Genomic DNA, 14,578 nt, shown 5'->3' on the forward strand with positions numbered 1-14,578 from the left:
AGCCTTCCTCAGCCGGCTCCTGGCACAGACAGAGCCGGGCTCGGGTGGCTTTGGGAGGGGTTGGGTCATTTGTGTGCTGCGGGTCCCGGGCACCCTGTCCCTGTGACATCCCTGCTCCAGCCTGGCCTGGCCCCAGGACACCCCTCAGGGGCCTTTGGGGACAGCTGAGGGCAGCAGTGGGGACACCAAGGGACATTTGAGGGCAGCAGTGGGGACACCAAGGGACATTTGAGGGCAGCAGTGGGGACAGCCACGGCTCTGGCCAAGGCTGGGGACTGGCCCCACGGTACCTGAGCGGAACAAGGGGCAATGCTCGGACATCAAATCCTCGTCAGGATTCTCCAGCCCCTCAGCGTCCCCTCCCATCCGTGCCGAGCCCGCCCAGCCTCAGGCGCTCCCTGTCCCAGCCCGCCCTCCTTTGGAAAACAGGATTTTCTCTTTTATTGGCAGCACGGAAAGGGAGGAAACGCACGAAAAGCTGGTGCCTGGCAGACGGCAGCTCCTGCCCTGCTTCCGCTCCGGGACATCCCAGGGCAGCCAGGGAATCCAAGCGTTCCTGGGTGAAAGTTGGGTTGTTTCCACATGTGGAAATGATGGGATATCGGAAAGGAATTCCTGGCTGGGAGGGTGTGAGGCCCTGGCACAGGGTGCCCAGAGCAGCTGGGGCTGCCCCTGGATCCCTGGCAGTGCCCAAGGCCAGGCTGGACATTGGGGCTGGGAGCAGCCTGGGACAGTGGGAGGTGTCCCTGCCCAAGGATGGGCTTTAAGGTCTTTCTGATCCAAGCCCTGCTGGGATTCCAGGAGCTGCAATAACGGAGCTCTCCCTTAGAGGTCAGCCCAGCACCAAAATTGGCCCGAAATTCCCCAGAGAAGGATGCAGTCCCTGCAAAGAGCTGGGACTTGGTTACCGAGGCCCTTCAGGGTGGGCAGGGGACGGTCCCCAACGCCTGCAGTCCGTCCCCTTGGTGTTGCCAAAGGTTATTCCCAAAAGCTGAGCGCTCCCGGATGCTCTCCTGCTCCTTCCCGTGCATGGGCTGCTCTGAGCTCCGTGTCTGCCCCTGCTCAGGGGATCCCCCTGCCTGGGGAAAGCCTGGCCACCTCCAGATTTTGGGGAGCAGGGTGACCTGGTCCTGCTGCTGCTGTGGAATTTTTCGTGCCCAGAACAGCCAGGACAACCCCTCGGAGCTTTTCCTTACAGCTCAATTCCTCCTTCCCTCCTCCATTCTCAGAGACAAATATGACTCAACAAAGAGACCCAAAAAAACAAACGAAAACCCCCCAAAAAACCCCTTCGCTGACAGCTCCTGCATCAGAAAGAAAATTGCTCCTCTTTCTTTGGTGTTTGTCTTTTTCTTCCCCAAATCCCTCCAGCACTAAACAGATTTCAGCATTGTTCTAAAAATAGAGGGATTAGAAATAATCCTCCAGCATGGAGCAACTGCTGGGAAGCGGCACCCGGGGCTGGTGGCTGCCCTGGGGGGTTGGACCTCAGGGCTGAGCTGTGGGGGGACCCAGGAACCGCCAGAAAGGGTGGCTGTGGGGATGTGGGGGCACTGCTGTGTGCCCAGGATGGGTATCCCAGGACTGGAATCCTAGGATGGGTATCCCAGGGCTGTCCCTGTGCTGAGCCGGTGGGAGCCCCTGGCTGGGAACTGACCCCGTAAAATCAGGTGGGGATGGGATGGGATGGGATGGGATGGGATGGGATGGGATGGGATGGGATGGGATGGGATGGGATGGGATGGGATGGGATGGGATGGGATGGGATGGGATGGGATGGGATAGGATGGAACAAGCTCCACTTGATCCATGGAAATAGGGAAGGAACTAAACCTGTCTAACTAAACCTAAGCTAAGCTGTCGCAGGGGTGACAGCAAACCACTGGAAGGACTTCAGGTGACAGGAGTTGGGTGCTGCCATTGAGCTGCAGGTGACAAAAAGGCCACCAGGCCCAGCCAGACCCGTTTCCCTGCAGCCTCTGGGCACAGGAGCCTGAGGAGCCTGGCAGTGCCACAAACGCCTCCGTGTTCCCTCACAAAGTCGTTGTGTCGGCGCTTTTCAAATCGCTTTGGAGAAAAAAGGGGGAAAAACAAGAAACACTTCAAAGTGTGAGAGACATCCCTGTGATGACAACTGACTTCCAGCGAGCTTTCTTCAGCAGGAACTTGCTTGCAGCAAACGAGTCAATCTGTGTTTACAAGGAGGCAATTAGAGCTGAGGGTTTGAAGCGTTCCCGGTGGGATGGGCCACCCCAAGCACTGTCCTCACCATCAGCGCTCCACTGCCAGGCTTTTCCTGCCCCGTGTGCAGCGGGAAGGTGGTGGGAGAAGGAGAAAACAACCCAGCGATGAGGTGAAATCCACCTCCTGCATCCCTGTGCCAGTCTGGGCTTCCAGCACCTGCTGCTCACCCACATCCATCCCTGCCAGGGCTGCCCCTCGCTGGGGGTGAAGCCAAGGGGATATTTCTGGGCACCACAGGGCATTAAACACCCCCAGGCACGAGCCAGGAATCCCCTGGATAACCCCATCCCTGCCAGGGAATCCCAGCTTTGCCATCATCCTCGGGAGAAAGTGCCCTCGCAGCTTTTGCAGGCTCAGACCTCACAGTGGGATCTGGAAGGCAACCCCAGGGCTTTGGGGAATGCTCTTTAAGCCAGGAAGCACTTGGGATGCAGGGAGAGTGCTTGGAATAACAGCCCAGCGATGGGATCACCACTCCAGAGGGGGAATTTGAATCCTGAATTTTGAGCTCAGGACCCAGGCACCCCCAGGCACCCCCAGGCACAACACTCAGCCCTGCCCGGCCTTTTCCACAGTTTTTTTTGTCTCCTCTGGCTGAGTTTTCCAGCCTTGGCAGTGCTGCCCCAGCCCCACGTGCCATTTTCCCCAGCTGATTGCCTTCCAGACTCTTCCCATGTTTAAAATGAAAGAAAACCACCAGAGCTCATCCATCAGCAGCTGCCGGCTCCTGCCCTCTGCCTTTGCCCCGCCTGGGCTATTTTTTCCCTCCCTAAATCCAATCAGGGCTGCTCAGGAGCCTCATCCCGCAGGAGCACTGGGCTGTGGCCTCTGCCCCGTGCTGGTCCCTCTCTGCTCCTTGGCAGAGGTGGCCCCAGCTGCTGCCTTTGTCCCTACGATGGGGAGGTCCCGGCACAGGGAGGGTGCTGGGGACAGAGCAGGGATGGAGCTGCCCCAAGCCCCGGCTCAACCCTCCTCTCCCAGCTCCTGTTTGGGGTAAAAGCCACGAGAGCTGTGACAAACAGAGGTGCCACAGTCAAAGCTGCTCCTGGGACAAAGGAACCTTGTTTAACCCCAAAGGAGAAGCCACAGCCTCACCCCTTTGCACCAGAGCCCTGGGAGCTGCTGGAGGCTTTTCCAGTGGGATGAGGGGGGTTATTCCCAGCTGGAATGCAGCGGGAAACAATATAATGAAATAAATATAATGAAATAAATATAATGAAATAAATATAAAAAATTCTTAAAGTGTATATATATTTTTAAATACTTAAAAGCATATATAAAAATTATAAAATTATAGATATAAATATCTATTTATATAAAAATGTGTGTTTATTATATATAAATAAATATTTTAAAATATTAAGAAGCAGCCTCTGCTGGAGGGGAGAGCTGGGTTGGGGCAGCCCTGAGCCCTCTGTGCGGGGTCACAGGGAGAGGAGATTTGCACAGGGATGTCGGAAAAGCTCCTTAGGTGCCTGAAGAGTATCCGAAGGCTCAGGGAGGCTTTTCCAACTGGTGCTCTGCCACATCTGCTGGTCCAGGAGCAGAGCCTGTGGCCATGATAGAGCCGGTTTGATTCTAAAATGAAACAGGGATGGATTCAGGCTGGGAACGGGAAAGTTCTCCACCGTGCAACACCGGGGAAGGCCCAGGCTGCAGAGGGAGCTCTGATGGAAACTCGGCATTCCCAGAGGAGCCTCCTGCCTGAGGAGGTTTGGGACCGAGGAAGAGCAGCGCGAGGAGGAGGAGGAGAGGCTCAGAGCCGCCAGGGCAGAGCCTTCCCTCCCCTCCAGCTTGACGGATGGCCGGGAATCTTCAATGGATGCAGCGGGAAAGGACGAAGCCTCCCCAGGGCATCCCCGGCTCACTCGGGGCTCATTAAGGGCGCAGCTCATCAGGATCTAAGATAATTACGGCTTCTCACAAATTCAATTTCTGCCCGGGGAAGGCAGGAGGGGAGGGCAGGACTCTTCTCCTGGGTCTGCCAGTGCACTTTGAAATCCTGGGAGGCACTTGAGGAACACATCCAGCAGGATCCCAAATCAAACCATCCCTCCCGACCCTTCTCTGCCATCCCAAGGGATGTCCCAGCCAGGTGGGGTCCCCTCAGTCTCTGCTCCCTGGCACCCACCTCAGCCCTGGCACTGCTGGAGCCCAAAGAGGGAAAATCTGCCTGTGGAGCCTTAAAGGATGGATTTTTCCAGAGCTCATTAATGGCACGGGGTTTGAGGAGCCTTACCCTGTTCCAAAGGATCTCTGTTGCCATCTCCCATGGAAAAATCCACTTCACTGGCAAACAACCAACAGATAGGAGAGGAAGGGAAAGAAAAACATTAAATCAAGGGTAAAATAAGCAAGAAAACACCAAACCACCAGTGAAACCCAAAGTTCTCTAAAAATCTGCAGTTTATTCATTAGAATTCAGTGAAAGGAACATTCATTTTAAAACACAATCAATACATTAAAAACTTGAAAGGACTAGTAGCAATGAGACCAGGAAGGAAACAAAAAAAAAACAAATTCAGACAGGTTGGTCACCTGGGAGGAGCCACCAGCCTGGCAGCGGGATGGGGCAGCCAAGGACAAGGGCTAATTCCTTATTTCCTTACAACTGAGAGGCTTTTTGGGATTTTCATTTCTCATTTCACCCAAATGGAGCTTGAGGGTGACTCAGTGTGGGTGAGAAGAGCAGGAGGCCCCAGGTGGAGAGGAGGCAGCCCAAAATTCCAGGGCAGAGGGAATGTGGAAGGTGGGTCTGAGTGCCCCAGGAATGTTTGATGAGAAACCTTCCTGTCCATCATGTGCTGGGAATGGGGCAAACCCAATCAAGAAAAACTTTTAAAAGCACCATTAGGTGACAAATTATTAATGAGAAAACATAAAAATCTATGCAGAGCCAAATCAGTGGCGACTGCCACCTCTGCTGGGGGAAAAAATCTGGGTTTGGCTGAATTTTAGCATTCCAGCAGCTCTCCTCTCCTCTGATCCCAAAGTTCAAGGCAGTATCATTCCAGGGAGATGCTTCAGTGATGCAAGAGCACAGGGCTGGAGCTCCCTGGAGGAGGGAGGAGGAGAAACTGGGCAGCCCTGATCATCCCAGGATTATTTAAGGAGCAATCCTCAGGCACCAGGGCAAAATCCCAGCTCCCAGCCCAGCCAGGGAGTACCAAAGGGAGAGGAAACCTGTCCAAGAGCATTTCCAAGCACCAACCAACAGCATCTCCTGCACAGGGATTTAAGAAAAGCCCCAATTTTGGATAAAATAACATCAGCAGACAGCAGGGAAAGCCTCAGCAGAAACCTGTGGGCTTTTTACAACACTTGGAGGGAGAAATCACCAAAATCCACAAATTCAGATTAAAAACAACACTGAAAAGCAAAGAAGGGACAGCTGAGTGTGACAGAGGAGGGTTAAGGATGTCTCAGGTGTGTGCAAAGTGTGTTGGTGAGAGGCTGGGAAGAGGCCCCAGCACATTCCCAGGGGAGCAGAGTGGGATCCGGGCATGGCAGCAGCAGGAATGGCCTTTTCTCCATCGGAAAAGCAAACCACACCACTTGGAAAGACAAGACACACGAGTAAAAGAACAGTCTGTAAAATTTCCCCATGATTATAAAATGCAAAACTATACAAAAATAGAGAAAATCGACCGTTTTCTTATGTGTATAAAAACAAACAAAGCAAAGCAAACCCCAAAGTCCCCAGAATGCAACACAGAACCTCTTGGCAGGCTGACCCCAATGGCAGTGGTTTCATGACAGCTTCACAGCCCCATTCCTCACTTCAGGCAAGGCCTTCCCTGCAAGGGACAGGCGAATTCCTCGAGTTTTTCCTCAGTACCTTGGCGGGACAATCTGCTGTTCCTGACTTTTCAGACCGGTTTCTGGTAGAGAAGCCCTTTTGCATAAGAAGCCTCAGTGACCACCCCCAAAGGTGAGCTCCTCGGGTAAGGCAGTGTTGGACTGATCCAGCTCCAGACCAGGTTTGTTCCTACGGATCCCGAGTGGGGTTTTTTGGGAGGAGTGGCTCAGCAGGCAGTGTATCCAATCCCTACCGCAGCCATCATTTACAGGCGGAGTTACTGCGCTGGAAATTCTGATTTCTTTGGGTTAATGGGGCAGAATCTGCCAAAGATCCAGCGAATTAGTGACTAAACTGCGTTAGGAAAACTCATCTGAATTCCAGAGATATTTGCCTCATTGAATTCCCATGGAATGAAGAGGAGAAACCTTTGGTATAGAGTCAGATAATCAAGCCTTGGCTGTATTGCTCCCACTGAACCTCCCCATCTCGTACCTACACCCAAGCCCAGTGTTCCTACGGACACCTTGGAACATTCATTCAGCACCAAGACATTCCCAGCCCTCAGTAGGACTTTGGCTGAACAAAGCTACAGAGCCTGGAACCCAAAGATGCCTTTGGTGAGACGCTGAAAGGAAATAAAACAGGGATCAAACCCAGCCAGGGGTGTGAGGGGGGTGACAATGGCCCTGTGGTGTCCCCAGCAGGGTCTGCCCGTGGTTTGTGTGCTGGGAGCGGGGTGAGACGGGCACAGACCCGACCCTGTCCTTGCTCCAGGGAGGGATATCCAATATTCATTAGCAGCTGTGCTAACGAGGGGAGGCAACCTCCCAGCAAGGGCACCTTCCCCTGGCTCACCATGATCTCCTCTCCAGGTGTGGCACCAAGAGCCAGGTTTGTCCCAGGAAACCCTCTCCGGTGTCCCAGAGGGATGAGGGAGAAAAACATGGCACAGCACGTTCCTGTGGAACTCCCTGCAGCAGGGCTGGCAGGAAAATAGGGAAAAATTCAGGTTTGAGCCCACGGATGCACAGATGGATCTGCTCAGCCTCAGCAGGAAAATCACATCACACACAGAGGCTGAACCAAGCCCGGCTCTGCCTTTCCCTGCTCCTTCCCAGATACCCAAGGGCAGGGCAGAAGGAATCTCTTCTCAAAAGGAATATCAAGACCTCATTTTGCTTGGGGGGGAAAAATCCCCATCAAACCCAAAGCAGCTCCTTGTGCCTGGAAATCCAGGGACAGCAGGGAGCAGCTGATGGAGCCACATCCATATGGAGCAGGAAAGCAGCAGGAGGTGACCCAGCAGGGCAGGACCCAGCAGGAAAATCGAGTCTGACCCAGGCAGAGCCATCCCTCACTCCACAAATGTGGTAAAACTCCGCTATTTCCACTCTGGGATGATTTTTCAGAATGCTACAAACTCTGCTGCAAAGTAAAATAGAAAAAGGGCAATGGGGGGGAAAACAAAAATCACTGGTAATGGAATTCAATCAGAACACAGAGCTTGGACAGGACAGGGAAGCAGCTTTGTGTCACAGATTGGAAGTTTGGGATCACAGAGGACAGGGGGGATCAGCAGCCTGGAACAGATGTCACAGGAGCTTGTAGGGTCCCCTCAGCCTGTGTCCCTCCTCCACATTCCTTCGAAGATGCAAAAAATCCCAAACCTCCAGCACCTCCCAGCTTTTTTGTTCCCTCCAGTCAGGAGGAGGAAGCTGTGAAGCCCAAGGTAGCTGTGGTCCATCCCGAATTCCAACAAACACAAAACTTTGCTCCTGTGGGTTTATGCAAAGAAAACAACCATAAAATAATAAAATTAAATTAAAAAGCCACAAAGCTTCCTTTTGAGAAAGTAACAGCATCTGCCACTTCACAGCTACAGGCACGATGCAAATTTAGCTTATTTCAAAGGCCTCATCCCTGCCCCCACGGCCCTGGAGAGGCCAGGAGCCCAGGACAAAGCACGGGAAAGGTTTCCACCAGGAATTCTGCACTGTGAAGACCACAACAAAGAAGGGACCAACACTTTGTTCTTCAAAGGGATACCATGGACAGCACATCTCTCTGAGCAAACTCAAACTAGACCTGGAGAACGTTATCAGCACGCACACAAAAGCTCCTGCTTTCCTTTGGGGCAAGGAAAAAACCAAATAAATAAAAACGTTGCTGCAAAGTTCCCCTTTCCAGCTGCCTCGCCCCGTCCTCGCTCTGGAACAAGCGGCACCCTTCCTCCCAGCTCCCCAGACTGAGCCTGAGGTGGAAGACATTCAAAGTGAGTCTGAACCAAAACATTTCACCAAAAAGAGGAAAACAGCCCCATTTCCCTCAAAAGTCTGCCCAAGGCTTGTTCCCTCAGCCCCAATCCTGCGCAAACCCCAACCTGCCACACCAGCAACGGGTCCATCCCCAGCTTCTGCTGGGGGCTGCTGCTGCACTTGGCGCTGGAAAGGGCTGGAGAACCAGAAAGTGCCTCAGTGGTGATGGAGGAATCCTGGAGGCAGCTCCAAACCCTGCCAGAGCATCCGCAGGGGCGAGGCCATGGATGGCTGCAGGAGAGGAGCATCAGCCCAGCTCAAATAAAGTCCCCCCAAAACTGCTCCCGGTTTCCTCCCTCCCTGCCCTTTACCCCCCCTTCAGCCCTGCCCAGAGCAGCCTCAGCATGGTGACACGGTGACAATGCTGCAGCCCCATGGCTTGGTGACACGGTGACATTCCTGTACCCCTTGGCTCAGTGACACGGTGACATTCCTAGAGATACTCGGCCTTGGTGACAGGGTGACATTCCTGCAGCTACTCTGCATCGGTGACACTGAGCACAGCACTGCGGCAGCCGCCGTGCCCCGGGGTGGCCCTGCCCTTGAGGGGCTCGGGGCAGCGCTCCGGGCCCTCGGTGTCCCCGCTGCTCCCACTGGGATGCTGTGGCATGCCCTGGGCGATGCCCACGGGTTTGCCCTTGGCACGGTGCTCTGGGGAGCAGGTGAAGGTGAAGCTCGGGGGCAGCTCGGCTTCTCCCAAGGGTAACAAGCGGGACAGCTTGGGGACATCCCCGTGGTACCGGTAGGAGCCGGCTGCCTCCCAGCCCCACCTGGTCTCCGGCTGCAGGGGGAGGTTGGAGGGCCGCAGCGGGTGCCTGCTCAGCTCCGGATCTTGGGGCCGCCTCTGCGGAGCCTCCCCGGTGCCACCCCGGGAGAGAGGCAGGAAAGGGGACACGGTGTCTGGCGGCTCCGATGGCTCCCAGATGCTCTCCACGGCGCCGGCCGGGACGAAGCCCCAGAGCTCCATCCCGCCAGGAGCCGTGTCAGTGCCGGGCTGGAGGTGCCGCAGGCCCGGCCAGCTTGAGCCGCCCTCGGGAGCCACCAGCTCGCCCTCCTCCTTGCTCCTGCTCCTCCTGGCTCCAGCAGAGTCCTTCCTGCTGGCCTCGCGCCTGGCCCAGAGCCGGCAGGGCTGGGGGCCGCTCCGGGCGCCCTGCGGCTCGGCCAGCTCGAACTCCAGGCTCTCCGTGTCCAGCGAGCGGCTCCTCCGGTCCACGGAGAGCGGCGTGGGCATGGAGGGGCTCAGCCCGTGCAGGCGCAGGTGGCGGGGCAGGCTGGCCACCCCCCAGTTGCAGCTCTGGAAGGAGCCCGGGGAGAAGCCTGGGGACATTCTCTCGTCACATTCAGCCAAAGACTCTTTCTGTCCGTAGCTGTCGTCGAAGGCCTCGGCGATGTCCTCGCCCGCGGTCAGCTCCGGGTGCTGCTCGCACTCCCCTTCCCCGTCCTGCTCCACATCCACCACGTCAAAGGTGACCATGGTGGGGAGGGCGGGGAGGTTCTGGGTGAAGGACGAGCTGGAGGCCGAGCTCCCCAGGCTCTCGGAGAGGCTGGAGAAGAGGGTCCCGCTGCTGGCGAACTCCACCAGAGCCTGCGAGAAGCTCACGGCGTGCTCAGGCTCACTGCCCACCTGGGGCTCGCCGGGGCTGGGCTCTGCTCCACCACCGCGCTCCTGCTCCGCGAGCCTGAACCCAGGGAACATCCCTGCCTTGGCTGGGGCCACGCTGCCGTGGATGGAGTCCCCAAACATCCCACAGTCCAGGTCTGCGTCGAACCCCGCGTTGTTCTTTGTGAGCTGAGTAAGGCAACTTCCAGGGGCTTTTTGGCTGTTGTAACAGTTTTCCGGACACAGAGTCCCTGGAAAATCCCTCCACTCTGGATTTTCAGCCCTAGCCACTGCAACCCTACCGTTGACAGCCTGGGTCGGGGTGTGCGAGGCCACCTGCTCGCTCCCAAGGCCACTCTGACTCTTGCCAATGGAGCCAGCTGCTCTACTTTTACATTCAATGCACTGCTTTTCCCGGGAACACTTCTCCTTGCTGGACACATCCAGGCGTTTCAGGACCGGCTCCCTCTGCAGCTCCCAGTACAGCAGCTCCTTCTGAATGGCTGCAAGCCCCTCTTCTTCAGTTTCCATCAGCCCTCTTTTCTGATCCATCATCTGCTGGATCAGGCTCTTCTCTGCAGGGAGGCAGAAGTCCATGAAGTAGCTGAAGATGCCCTGGCGTGGGACTTTGCCCTCGAACAGGGATTCCTCCCCGTGAGAGGGGCTCATCAGGGCGTCAAACTCATAAAGTGCATCTCCACTGTAGCTGTCCCGGGGCAGTCGGTCCTTCTTGAGCTCCTCTCCAGCCTCATCCTCCGGCCCTGGCGTGGTGGAGTCGTAATACCCCTCGTCACTGTTCGGGGCAGACTCCTGCTGGTCACTCTGGGGCGTCAGGAGGTCAACGCCGTCCATGGCGTCCCCCATGTAGGGGTGGGCGTTGGCCTCATGCGAGGCGTGCGTCTCCAGGCTGCTGCTTGACACCTGGGCCCCGTAGCTCCTGTCCCCTGGCACGCCGCTGTCCCACACCTGGTGCAGGTACTCCTCAGCCTCCTCAGGGATGGCCATCTCCTCGCCGCCGCCCTGGTACGTGACCAGGCAGGAGCTGCGTTTGGTGGCGTCCCGGCTGCGCTCCACCGAGATGCTGCTCTCAGCGATGTCAGGCTCAGCGATGTCGTCCCCGCACCCTGTCAGGGAGTCGAAGCTCTTCAGGGAGGTGACGTCGCCCAGGATGAGGCTCAGCAGGTCCCCGGAGTGCAGGCAGGGAGGCTCGTTGTCCATGAAGTCAGGGTGGAAGGCCAGCAGCAAACTCTCACGGTCAAACTCAGCGCAGGCAGCAGCCTCCGCCTCTGATTTTGTATCTGGAACGTCCCCATTCCCTGGCACGGCCATCGTGTCACCCTCAGAGCTGCCTCCATCAGCCACGGGGCAAGCGGGCTCAGCGGCCTCACCACAGCTGGGGTCACCCCCTGAGCCCCCCGGGCAGGCCGTGGCCTCAGGGACCGGCCCTGCTCCCCTGCCCTCTGCGGCCCCTTGGCTCTCCACTGCCATTCCAGGAGCATTCCCGGCCTCCTCCGTGTCCCCGTTCCACTCGGGGAGCTCTGCCTTCTCACTCTCAGCAGCCTTGCTCTTCCGGTGGCGCCGGATGCTGTTAAAGAATCCTTTCAGCCCTTTTTTGGGTCTGGGGAAAGAGGATTTCTCCCCATTGGGCTTTTTGTCACAGCCCTCGATACTGCCGGGAGGAGAGCTGTCCTGCTGGCCCAAATCCCCCCTGGCACCAGAGTCCACAGCCAGCTGAGCGCTGCGGGAGCTGGGCAGGGGGCCGGGATGCCCATCCCTGCTGCCCTCCGAGGGGCTGTCCGGCTGTGTCCCACTGCCCTTGTCACAGGCAGCACTGCTCAGCCCGTCGTGGGTCTTGCACTTGCTGAGCCCCTTCTTGCCGCGGCCGCCGAAGAAGCTGGGCAGGGTGCAGATGCTGCGCTTGCCCCCGAACAGCTTGAAGGCCGTTTTCCTCAGCTTGCCGGGGGGCGGCTGCTGCAGCACCGAGCCGTTGGCGCTGTCGGGAGGGGCGTCCCCGCCCTCCTCCCGCCGCTGGTCCCCTCCGTCCCGCTCCTCCGGGCTGCCCGTTTCCATGGCAGCGGGGCGGGTTTGGATCTAGCTGGAAGCGGCGGCTGTGGGAGCGCGGCGCTCCGGGAGCAGGGGTGGACACATCACCGCCGACCTGAGGCACAGGGAAAGAGCAGAGGTGAGGACACGGCAGCGCAAGGGGCAGAGCTGAAGGCACCGGGGTCTCAGGGCTCCATCACCAGCTGCAGGAGCCTCCAAGATCTCTCTCCACTTCCAAAATCCAGGCACCAAAATGTCGCTTAAATTTACCAGTCTGCCAGAGCAGGAAAACCACTCATCTCCATTGGGTAGAACCTCTGGGGACAGGCAGGTCTGACCCCTGCGCCTCCACGCTCCAAACCCTTCAGCTTCCCAGATTTTTCGTCTCCAGGGTGATCAGGTTTGGCTACCTTTAAGTGAGAGCTAGCACCTCCCAAACCCCCTCCCAGCCCTAATGCCAGGCTCCAAAGAGCATCCTGAGGGAGGCCAAACCAGGACACAGCCCTCCCTACACACGTGTCCAGGGAAAAACCACTCTGCTTACTACCCTGGCTTTTTTTTAATAGAAGATTTCACTTGTTTTTAAAATAATCTGTCCAGCGAGAGAGAATCGCATTAAAAACACCCACTGTGAACCCCCTGATCAGATTATCCCGGAAGCAGAGAGGTAGGTTTGAAATTTGACCCTGGACTGCTGTCAGGAACAGGAGAAATAAAACAATTATAATCATGTTTCTTTTGCAGAGGTGAGGGTGGAAAAATTAAATGCAATAAAATCCTAATGTGCTCCCAAGCTGTAACGCCCCAGGCTGAGCTCTGACTGACAGGAGGCCAGGAAACCTTCCCGAGGTGTTTAACCAGAGAGCCCAAATTAAAAATACATCCAAACGATGCTCTCTGCTCCCGCAACCCCAGAGCAAACCCACAATTCCAGGTCTATTTTTATTGCTCAGTTCTGGGTTGCTTTGCCTCTGTATTGATCTGGCAGTCGCTGCCCACAGCGCAGTTGGAACTGGACGGGCTTTAAGGTCCCTCCCAACCCAACCCATTCCATGATTCTGGAATTCTGGGATTGCTGATAACCCCTCACGTTCACCTGTCCCGCTGGAAGCAGCAGCTGGGGCGTAGCCGGCTGCCACAGCCGCCTCCCCACCGGCAAACTGGGCTTTTCCAGCTCTGCCAGAGCCCACCACGAGTCCCAGGTGTCTCCAAAGCCTCTGGAGAGACCTGGATAGAGGGGCCTGGGAGAAACCCCCACACCTGGATCTGTGCGGGGCTGCTGGAAAATTACGGGGTGAAGCCCCCAAACCTGCACCTGGACAGGGGCTGCTGGAAAACAGCCGGGGAAGGGCATGAGGCAGAGCCAGGATTTCAAAAATTCCTTTTGGGAATCATTTCTCTCCAGCTCCACGTCAGCACCGGCACTGCTGCGGAGGGGAGGCTGGAGAAGAATAAAAAATGAAATAAATAAAAATGAAATAAAGAGAAATAAAGAGCACCGAGGGCAAAGAGCCACGACCAATAAAACACGGAAAATAAGGTTTAAAAGCAACAAAAAGCAGCACCGTAACAATGAAATGCAGCGTTTCACCCGCAGGGGTGACCCTCAGGGACCCCCGGCCCGCCCATCCCCGCACGGGGACGCTCCCCCAGCCCGGCCCTCCCCGCTCCCCCCGCCGCGCTCCCAAACTTTCGGGAGGATCCGGGAAAACGCGAGGGGCGGGTGGGGGGGGGGGGGGGGGGGGTGGGTCGGGCCCGGCCGCGGGGAAGCGGCGCGGCGGGCGCGGGGAGCGGCGGCGGCCCCGGGCCCGGCCCCGTGCCCAGCACTTACCGGCGGGGGCGGCGGCACCGCGGCAGCCCCGGGACCCCCGGCAGCCCCCGGCCCCGGCCCAGCCCTCAGGCCGCGCGAGGGGCGCGGGGCCGCGGGTCCGCCCGGCGCGGGCGGCAGGGGCGGCGCCGCGTGACGGGCGGGGCGGGGCCTCCCGGGCGGGGCGCGGCGATTGACGGGGCGCGGCCTCCGCCGGCGGCAGAGGGGCGCGGCCTCCGCATGGCGCTCGCCGAACCGGGGCGCGGCCGCTGCGCGCGGTGTCCGCCGTGTCCGCCCACGGCCCTCCCGCGGGGTCCTCCCCGGCGGCCCGGGGCGATCCGGGGAGCCCGGGTGGCGGAGTGGGCGTGGCGGAGTGGGCCGTCCCCGCGTTTGGGGGCGCGGCCGCGTTCCGGGTATGATTGACAAGGGGGCGTGGCCGTGGGGGGGACACGCGGGGGCACGGACACGGACACGGACACGGACACGGGGAGCGGGCACGGACACCGGCACGGACACGGACACGGACACGGACACGGACACGGACACGGGGAGCGGGCACGGACACGGGCACGGACACGGGCACGGACACGGGGAGCGGGCACGGACACCGGCACGGACACGGACACGGACACGGACACGGACACGGACACGGGGAGCGGGCACGGACACGGACACGGACACGGGGAGCGGACACGGGCACGGGCACGGACACGGGCACGGGCACGGACACGGACACGGACACGGGGAGCGGGCACGGACACGGACAC

The 14,578-nt window shown here is 58.0% G+C and overlaps 1 protein-coding gene across 1 annotated transcript; it reads right to left on the minus strand.

Annotated features, from left to right (window-relative positions):
* Window positions 1-4,632: 4,632 nt before the first annotated feature.
* Window positions 4,633-13,924, minus strand: AMER1 (APC membrane recruitment protein 1). The gene is made up of 2 exons (XM_069015717.1): window positions 13,836-13,924; window positions 4,633-12,119 (listed from the first exon to the last, which is right to left on the minus strand). The coding sequence occupies exon 2, from the start codon at window positions 12,029-12,031 to the stop codon at window positions 8,837-8,839; it is 3,195 nt and encodes a 1,064-aa protein (XP_068871818.1). The 5' UTR covers window positions 12,032-12,119; window positions 13,836-13,924; the 3' UTR covers window positions 4,633-8,836.
* Window positions 13,925-14,578: the final 654 nt, after the last annotated feature.

The sequence above is a fragment of the Aphelocoma coerulescens genome, chromosome 4A, assembly GCF_041296385.1.
Source record: "Aphelocoma coerulescens isolate FSJ_1873_10779 chromosome 4A, UR_Acoe_1.0, whole genome shotgun sequence".
NCBI classification, from domain to species: Eukaryota; Metazoa; Chordata; class Aves; order Passeriformes; family Corvidae; genus Aphelocoma; species Aphelocoma coerulescens.

Coding starts and splice junctions, on each gene's coding strand:
- AMER1 (XM_069015717.1), bottom strand. CDS start 12,031: ATGGAAACGGGCAGCCCGGAGGAGCGGGACGGAGGGGACCAGCGGCGG.